General features: G+C 49.2%; 1 protein-coding gene across 1 annotated transcript; it reads right to left on the reverse strand.

Annotated features, from left to right (window-relative positions):
• Positions 1-748: 748 nt before the first annotated feature.
• Positions 749-1,651, reverse strand: LOC134420491 (olfactory receptor 14J1-like; the record flags this gene model as incomplete). The annotated part of the gene is made up of 1 exon (XM_063160657.1): positions 749-1,651. A coding segment is annotated over exon 1 (903 nt), but the record flags the coding sequence as incomplete, so codon positions are not given.
• Between the last annotated feature and the right edge of the window lie 8,288 nt (positions 1,652-9,939).

Below are 9,939 nucleotides of genomic sequence, written 5' to 3' on the forward strand. Positions count from 1 at the left end.
AACTTCAGAAAAATGGCGACTCCCTGAAGCTCAAAGCATGAAGCCAGTCAATTGAGAGGCACTGGAATGACAAGAGAGAATCAGGAGGAGGAAATCTGGGAGGAATGGGAAGGGCATTGATGCAGCTGGTCTAGTGAAGAGATGTCTTTAGACGTGGCCATTTTAACATGAGAGATTTAATTATTCCAGGAGAGCTGGAAACACCTGAGGGAAGAGGGTCATGAAATATTACACTGAATAATGGTGACACGAGTAGAGGGGAAGATCAGCATTTCTTGTGCTGCTAGTACTTCAGGCCCTACAGCAACACCAGGGCCACCAGGGCAGCGGGGCAGGGCCACTGCAGCAGCACTGGCAACACCAAGTGCTGCTGGTGTTGGGCACAGCTGCTGGGCCAGCACTGATCTGCCCCCAGCTCTGCACACAGACATTGCTGCTGCAGCTCCAGAGAAGGTAACAAAAGGGCATCTCTGCAGAAAACTTTGCTGGGAGATCCTTTTGTTCCTTTAAAACCACCAAGTGGGTACCTTGTCATTGACACCATCTGTGGCTACAGGGAAGGTAGAGAGAAACAAAAAGAAAAATGGCACAAACATTGACCTTTCTATTTGGACAATATGGAAAAAATATAACAAAGAAAAAACTCTCACAACCAAACCCATAAGAAGTATCAAAGATGACTCTTATTCCAAATGATTTGCAGAAATTGGCCAGTAGTTTAATGTTTGTGAAACCACCCAGTCATCAGTCTCCTCACTGCAGCCTTGAGCTCCTGGTTCCTCAGGCTGTAGATGAGGGGGTTCAGGGCTGGAGTAACCACTGAGTACAGAAGTGAAAGGGCCAGATTCAGGGATGGAGAAGACAAAGAGGGGGGCTTCAAGTCAGAAAATGTGGCAGTGCTGAGGAACAAAGAGACCACGGCCAGGTGAGGGAGGCAGGTGGAAAAGGCTTTGTGCCGTCCCTGCTCTGAGGGGATCCTCAGCACAGCCCTGAAGATCTGCACATAGGAGAAAACAATGAACACAAAACAACCAAGTGATAAACAGATGGAAAACATAAGAAGTCCCAGTTTTCTGAGGTCTGAGTGTGAGCAGGAGAGCTTGAGGATAGCAGGGATTTCACAGAAGAACTGGCCCAGGGCATTGCCCTGGCACAGGGGCAGGGAAAATGTATTGGCTGTGTGCATGAGAGCATGGAGAAAGGCGCTGACCCAGGCAGCTGCTGCCATGTGGGCACAAGCTCTGCTGCCCAGGAGGGTCCCGTAGTGCAGGGGTTTGCAGATGGACACATAGCGGTCGTAGCACATGATGGTCAGGAGGGAAAATTCTGCAGAGATGAAAAAGGCAAAAAAAAATAATTGTGCAGCACATCCTGTGTAGGAGATGTTCCTGGTGTCCCAGAGGGAATTGTGCATGGCTTTGGGGACAGTGGTGAAGATGGAGCCCAGGTCACTGAGGGCCAGGTTGAGCAGGAAGAAGAACATGGGCATGTTCAGGTGGTGGCCGCAGGCTACGGTGCTGATGATGAGGCTGTTGCCCAGGATGGCAGCCAGGGAGATGCCCAGCAAGAGGCAGAAGTGCAGGAGCTGCAGCTGCCGCGTGTCTGCCAATTCCAGCAGGAGGAAGTGCCTGATGGAGCTGCTGTTGGACATTTGTGCTGCCTTGGCATGAGGATCTGTAACAAAAGTAATCATGGAATAGTTGAGTTTGGAGAGGACTTTAAATATCCCAGCACAGCCTGGGGGCACTTTCCCCCCACTGCCGGCCCAGGGCTCTGCTGCCTGGAGCTGTCCCTGCCAGCAGCTGCTTCCCTGTGCCCAGGGCTGGGCCCTGCCAGTGCTGCCAGAGCCCAGCCCAGCCCTGGGGACTCAGCTCTGCCTTGCAGATCCCTCTCAGCTCAGGCACTTCCCAGGGGCAGCTCTGGCTCTGCAGGATCTGATGGCAATGTAAAAGCAACCCTGACGAGGCTGTAAAAGTGACACTGATGCTACTCTAAGGGGCCCTGCGCTGATTTCTTCTACTGCATGGTATATTCAGATCTGTGAGAATTTTTTTTTTATTTTTCTCAGCCTGAATTGAGAGATGAATATCTATGGGCAATTTCCCAGCCAGGCAAACCAGAGCATTAGATTAAAAAAGCAGGAATTCCTCTGCTATGCTGCCCCTGACTTGCTGTGCTCCCTGTATAATCTACTTGGAAATGTCCTGCGGTTAAATGCCATGCTGGGAGCAGTTCTGAACAACGCAGCATACTCCCCACACAAGGAGAACACTTCTAAGCCTTACCAGCTGTCTTCTACCACCCAGATCTTGTCCCTCAGTGCCGGGAGCAGCTGCCAGGGCTGGCTGAGAGCTGTCCCTGGCAGGCAGCAGAGTCCCTGCCCCAGCACAGCACCCATGGCTGCAGGACCCTGCTCTGCAGGACAGCCTTGGGCATCCCTAACTGCTCTGCACAAGAGACAGAGAATGTACTCACAGGGTCTGTAGGCATTGCGATGTTCCTGCTGTAGGAGATGGCTGCAGGAGCTGCAGCTGCATTGTCCTACAGCCAGAGGTTCCTGTGCCAAGGGCTGGCAGTGACTCTGCCCCAGGCACTTCTCAGCGCCTTCCCAGCCCTGACTGATTGAAGCTCTCTGTGCCTCTGTGCTGTGCCCAGGGTGGCTGCAGGCAGTGCCCCAGCCCTGCTGGGCTGGCAGAAGAGCTGCTCATCAAGAGAAATGTGCTTTTGAAGCTCTGCTTGGTTATCAGGAGCTGCCTCTATGCCAGGAGCCCAGCCCAGCTCAGCAGCACAGACACAGCACAAGGACTTGAATGAGCCTCTGGGGCTTTGTGCTCAGGCCCTGAACATCAGTCCCTGAGAGACAGCTGAAGAAACCTCCCCAGAACTCCAAGTCAGAATCCAACTCCAAACTTTCTTGGACTTTTAATGGGTCCCACTGAGGGACACGACTGAGAGTGTCCCCAGGCCCCAGGCAGAGCAGAGAACTGGAGGCAGTGATGACAGGTGGGGACAAAGAGAAGCCAAGTCTTGGTGCCCTGGGGCACAGCAGCTGGGTCTGTGCCACCAAGGGCTGTGAGGAGACACCTTTTCTTGAGGCCCTGGGGCCTCCTGGAACAGCCCCAGCCAGGCTGGGCACTGTCAGCCCCTTGTCCTGCCCTCAGCATCCCCCTCCTAGCCCACATCCCAGTGGCCTCAAGGATCTGCTGGAAGGAGGCCCTGGGGAGCCTTGCTCAGGAATGGCCCTGGGGGCTCCTGAGTGCTCCCTGCAGGGACTGCAGGTTTTTCAAAGGTCTTCGGGTTTAGCTTTTGCCTTCGAGTGTCTGAGAGGTTTGTGCAATCAAGGCCTCCAATTATCTGCTGTAATTAGTTCCTGGAGAGCCTTTGTCACTAAAAACACTCAGTGGGGCTCATTAATACTTCAGAGTACTTCAGTTATTTTAAGTTCTTGGTGTTTCCCTTTTGATACAGACTCTGTGAATGTTTTGTTCAATCATGGCCCCAAGTATCTGCTTTAACGAGTTCCCTTGAGAGATTTGCACTGACACTCAGTGGGCCTCATTAATGCCTTGAGATACTCAAAGTTTAAGGTACTTTATGGATTTAAGAATACTTTTAGGATTCTCCTTTCCACACTGAGTCTCTGAGAGGTTTTTGTGCCATCCTGGCCACCACTTCTCCCTTCCAAGAAGTCCATGATGAGCCTGTGTTGGGTGTCTTCCCCCTTTCTGTTTTACAACATAGATGGGACTGAAAATATTTTGTAAGTCTTTCTTAAAACATCCAAACACACATAGGACTATTAAAAATACAAAAACAACCAGTACAAAAATAATAGTCCTATTTAGCTAGACATCATCCAACCTTTTAGTCCCTTGGATTGGAATAGTTTATTGAACCAGTCTTTGTTTTCCATTTGAGGCTTCTTGAAACCTTCTTTCAGTACCTGAGTGCTCTTGTGGATTGACTCGCTGTGGCTGGAGAGTTTCATGCAACACTTGCCCTCAGAGTCCACACAGACATGCCCGTGTTCCCAGAGTAAAAACTCTCCCGCTTTTCTGCAAGGTGGCATGTCTGATGGTCGTCATGTCTGAGAGCAGGCCACTCAATGCAAGGGAGTAGCATTGGTTTGCTCACTTACCAGGCACCCAAGATGGTCTAATGGTCCTAAAGCTTTAACTGCAACCACCCAAGGTAGTCCAAATTGGGGGTGCTACCATCCAATACCTGGATTAAAGCTTGCAAAGCCAGCTCTTTGATATCATCCAATACTTCTCTGGGGATACCTGCTGCTTGGTCATCTGGTAGGCTGTGTTGTCCTTCTCCAGCCAGATTGTTGATTCTCAATTCCGCCCTTGCCTCATATCAATTGATTTAGTAATCACTTCCCCCCCCTTCCCACAGGGTGTATTCTGTAGGTGATAACAAAATGGTCATAATATATTTTAAATCATAGGGAGTTAAGTGCTGTAAACATGGTCCTCATTAGGCCATTAAAACAAGATAAGTCCTTCCTATGCTCTTTAGCTGCCCTACACAGATCCTTGATTTCCTCATAAACCAGTGGCTGAGACCTGGGATTTTGCCCCCTTCCTTCATAATATATGGGTGTAACAAGGAGTTTCCTACCTATTTGCCAGTCTCCTTCCCTAACTAGATTGTGGACTTTTAGGGTGGAGTTCTGGAGCCACGGCCCAGGGTGAAGGTGGAATGATTGACAGTGGGGCATGACCCGCAGTTGTGGGAGTGGAGTCTGGAGGTTCGTTAAGGGTGGAAGAGAAGGTTGTGGTAGCAGGAAGTGGAGGAGCCAAGTTGGCGGGAGGATGGTCAGGCCAAATTCAGGATCCTTCCATCTCGAGTCTCCAGGTCACAGTGCTCCAAGAGGGCATTTCCATCACCATCTTGGAGCATCATGGAAGGTCCAAGAAAGGCAGGTTTGAAAGGAGATCCTGAGTTAGGAGTGACCAACCAATTGAGTTTTCGACACACTGCTTGCTGGTGAAGGGCCTCAAGGATGGTGTGGAAGATGGGGAGTATGTGGGTTGCAGTTCGGTCCCTTTAGATCGAATGGTTGTACAGTTTAACTCCCACTGAGTCCCAAAATTTGGTAGTATAGATTTTTTCAGCAAGGGCATCTGGAAAAATTTTAATAATCCACCTCACAATTGATTTTAATTTGTTCTTTGTAAATATTTTGTCATGATCAGTGAGAATTAACAAAGCATCCATATATGCTCCTTTCTACTTTGGACATCTGGCTGCCCATTTTTCTCATCCTCCACCTTACGGGGAACTGTCACCGAACACCCCAAACCAATTATGGGATGTGCGTTCATACTGTAAAAACACAGTGGCAAAATGGGCAATGTCTTGCATTTCCCCAAACCCACCTGCAATCCTATGCAGGTGAAACCGTCATTGTCCCTGCAGATCCTGGCCAAGGTCCCTCAAAGCAATAATGAATCTGCTGGCCTGGCACAATCCAAAATCCTAGGGAACACTGACCTATCCATCAGGTAACCCCAGCTGACATGATTCAATGTCAGGGTCCCTGTTCGGGTGCCAGAAGTTGCAATGAGGGTGGCTGTGACAAACCTTTCTGGTTCCTCAACTTCAGGGCAAGGGGGGTGAAAATGAAAAGAAGCAGATGCTGGGGAAGATGAAACAGGAAAGCCTTATAAGTATGATTGCCTGGCAAAAGATTTTGAGAATATGGAAACTATAAGTAAGATTGAAATGAAAGCAAGCTTTGAGACACCAAGCCTTAGTTACTGAACAACTGGAAAACAATGGTATAGCCGGCTGAAAGTAATCTTCTTTGATGAAATAATACCCTCTGCTTGCAGACAGGTCCAAGGGTCAGAGCAGACCCTACTAGCTAGGCGGAAGGGGTCCAAAGAGTAGTTTTTATGGTTAGTGAAAATTAGAATATGCAGCACAGAAGAAGATTTATTGTATTGTAATAGGTACTCCCCTCCTCTTTCGGGTATCCATTTTGGGCGCCTCTTTTGAACCCCTCTTTCGGGCCTGCTCTGAGCTGTGGCTGGCAGCTACAAACAAGGCCCCTTCACTCACACCCTTTGCAATAAACCCCAAGTTCCAAGACCTATCTTCTCGTCTCCGTCCGTCCCAATCGTTCTAGTCCCTGATGATTCTACAAGCAGGATCAATGGAGTTGCCCAAAAAAAACTTTAGTAACAGGGTGAAAAACAATAAACATGGAGAAGTTGAGCACAGTACGAGGGGTGGGATCCAAAGACCTGAGATAAAGGCGAAGCAACAATATATACACTTGAGGGTAGAACACTCTGGAACACAAACCATAGAGGGGAAACAAGTAACAAAAAGGGGAGGAGAACTTGGACAACTTAGCATAACAACACTAAAGGCTTATGAGGGAACACTCAAACTCACCATAAGTTAAATGAATGATTCCTAGGGCTTGAAACTTGCGCTCAGGTCTTCTGGGGTAAAATCTGTCTGACTCTGAGTTACTGCTGGCCTAACTCCCCCACCCTCTGCTTTGCTCTGGCACCTTGGGACCATATGGCCCAACAGAGCCACAATGATGTCCTTAGTTCCACGAGGTTCTACAGTGTCACAATGGTCCCTTAAATCCATGGTGCTCTGCAGTGTCACAATGGCCGCTTCATTTCTCAAGGCTGCCAAGTATCACATTGGTCTCCATAGGAAGGAAACCACAGAGCCCCCATATTTCAGGAGCTGAGGAACAGCAACCACCAGAGGACAAGGCAAGCCTGATCTGTCTGTCCTGGAAGGTTTGCCTGGAGTAACCCTTGGATATTTGAAATTATGCATGCAGAGTCCTAATTTCAGACATTTGTGCCTGGAAAAGAAGGATGGGGTTTTTTTTTTCATAAAAAGAAAAGCACAGAGCCCTTTCCAGTGTTTGGAAAATAGGTGAGTGCTGCCCCTCAGGAGTCAAAGACCAGCAAAACTTGTCTGTCCTGGCAACTTTAGTATGGGAGCAATCCTTTAATACACAAAAATTTGGAAGTGGAATCCTAATTTTGGCCATGGATGCCTGGAAAAAATGGACAATTCCTTTCCATAAAAAGAAGAGCCCAGAGCCCCAGTGTTTCAGGGGCAGATGAGAGCAGCCTTCCACATTCCAAGGTCAGGCAGACCTGTCAGGTGACCCCTGGGAGGCCAAGGCAGCATCACCAATTTATTGTTCCCTTGGTTCCACAGGGCCCTGCAGTGTCACATTGGCTCCTTGCTTCCATGAGGCCCTCAGGTGTCATAATCCCCCCTTGATTACACAAGTCCTTAAGGATCTCAATGGTCTCCATAGTTCCACAAGGCCCCACAGTGTCATAATGCTCTATTGGTTCCATGAAGCCTTGCTGTGTCCAATGGTCTCTTGGTTCCATTGAGGCCCACTACTGCAACAATGATTCCCTTGGTTCCACAAGTTCCCAAAGTGTCCCAATGGTCCCTTCCGTCCATGAGACCCTGTAGGGTCACAATGGTCTCCATGATTCCATAGGGCCTTGCAATGCCACAATGCTCTCCATGGATGCACGGTGCCTCGCAGGATCACAATGGCCCTTTGGCTCCACGAGGCCCTGAAATGCAGCAATGGCCTCTTGGTTCCACAAAGTCCCACTGTTTCACACTGGTCCCTTGGGACCATGCAGCCCAATAGAGCGACAATGATGTTCTTGATTCCATGAGGCCCCACAGTGTCACAGTGCCACAGTTCCCCTTGGATCCATGGTATCCTGCAGGGTCACAATGTTCCTCTTGTTTCCACAAGTTCCTACAGTGCAACAGGTTCCACAAGGGCCTGCAGTGTCACCATGGCCCATTGGTTCCACAATGCCCTGCAGTGTCACAATAGTCTCCATAAGATGGAAACAAGTGAGCCCCAGTGGTGCAGGGGCAGATGAGAGGCAGTCACAAGAGGCCAAGTCTAGCCATACTTGACTGTATAGGCAGATTTTGTCTGGGAGTAACCCTTGGATGTAGAGAATTTTAGACACAGAATCCCAATTTTGCCATGTCTATCTAGACAAGAAAGACAGTTCTTTTCCATAGGAATAAAAGCACAGAGCCGCAGTGCTTCACAGTCAGGTGGGAAGTGGTCCTTGTCATGTCAAATTCAATGGGATCTTTCAGACAGACCCCAGGGGTCCAAACCAGGCAGACCTGCTCCATGTTCCATTGACTTCATGGGTGCCCACGCTGTCACAGTGCAATCCTTGATTCCATGAGGTCTTGCAATGTCACAATGGCTTCTTGGTTTCATGAGCCCCAACAGAATCACAGTGGTCCCTGGGCTCTATGCAGCCCTGCTGTGTCACAATGGCTCCTTGTTTCTGTGTGCCCCACTGTCTGATAATTGACCCTTGCTTCTATAGGGGTGCCTGAGTTGCGCAACGGTCTCCTTGATTCCAGGAGGTTCCGTAGTCTCACCATAGTTTCCTTGGATCTCCATTGTCACAACAGACCCTTGGTTCCATGAGGTTCTGTCGTGTCACCATCGTCGCTTTCAGAGGCTGGATGAGATCGGTGTCCCGAGACACCTTGGGATGCTCGGAATGCCCGTGTGGGGCCAGGGCTGGGTCAGGCCTTGGTTTGTGGTGGGACAGAGCCCCGCCCCCAGCCCTGGCCTGGCAGAGCTGTCAGTCAAACAGCAGGGGAGATGTTAACCCAGGTCTGATTAACTGACCTGTCAATCAATCACACACCAGCAGCTGGTGCTACCCTGACTCTGATTGGACAAGAACTGTCAGTCCCACGCCAGGGGTGGGCCCATGAAGGCCCAGGGGGTTAAAACCCAGAGCACAAGGCCAGCCCATGGTCTGGGTCCTGCCCTCTCTTGGGGTTTCTCTGTTAGTGATGCTGGGACCCAAGGTACCTATGTGAGTGTCTTTCTGTATGTCTTCGGTCTTTCTGTTTGTCCTGGTTCAGATCAAATTTGGGAGAGAACCCCCAAAGGGGCTCCTCTAGGAAAGCAGATTCAACTGAGACCTCCCCCCAGCCGGTTCTGGAGAAACTACCTCCTTGGAGAAAATTGGAAAAAACCTATTTATTAAACAACAGGGCCTAAACAATATTAAACAATAAAACCTCTTGCTGCCCCAAAAGAGATTACCTGCAACCTCCCTGGGTTGCAGCTTGGCTCAGTCTCTTATCAGTCCCTCTCATGCTGGAAATGCTGCCGCCCAGGCCTGGCCCGGTGGGCAACAGGTGCAAGCTGCCGGTGCTCTTCTGGGTGTTTAGTCCAGAGCAGGTTTAAACAGCTACAAAGAAAAGGAAAAAAACCCCACAGTCCAGGGAACTTCTTTGCCTCAGTAATCTAAAACAAAGGAGAGCTCTGTCCCACTGTCTGTCCATCTACAGACAACACAGTCCAGGAGCAGGAATGTGAAGTGAGTGCCATATCTGAAAACAAACTGCGCACTTCTTCTCTTCCCTCTTCACTCTCTGGAACAAATCTTAAAGGTGCAGAACTTATTATTCAGCTTAAGTGGAACAAGACAATTGGGGATAAAAGAATCATATAGTCAGCCTAGGAAATTCCACCCATTATCCCCATATCCTCAGTTTACTACTACAACTAATATATATTCTAACTCTACAAACAGGCACATTACACATCCAATATACAGCTATACTCAGAAAATGGTAGGAACATTCAGCAAACAGTGATATTTACACATAGTCCTCACCCAACAATCCGATCTCCCTGAGGTACAAGTCATGTTCTTCCATCTTTTTGCATTATCCACCATGTGCAACCTGGTCCCTGAGCAAAAACAACCCCATGAATGAGTTTGTCTGTACTTGAGGCAGAATTGATCCACACGGTCTTCCCTAACAAACCTCTGACTTGTACCACTGGGACATTGTCTCCGATTACTCAATGCAAAGGCTCAGACTGGGCAGGGCCCACTCGATTAGTAGAGCCTCGGG

The sequence above is a fragment of the Melospiza melodia genome, chromosome 7 (assembly GCF_035770615.1).
Source record: "Melospiza melodia melodia isolate bMelMel2 chromosome 7, bMelMel2.pri, whole genome shotgun sequence".
NCBI lineage: Eukaryota > Metazoa > Chordata > Aves > Passeriformes > Passerellidae > Melospiza > Melospiza melodia.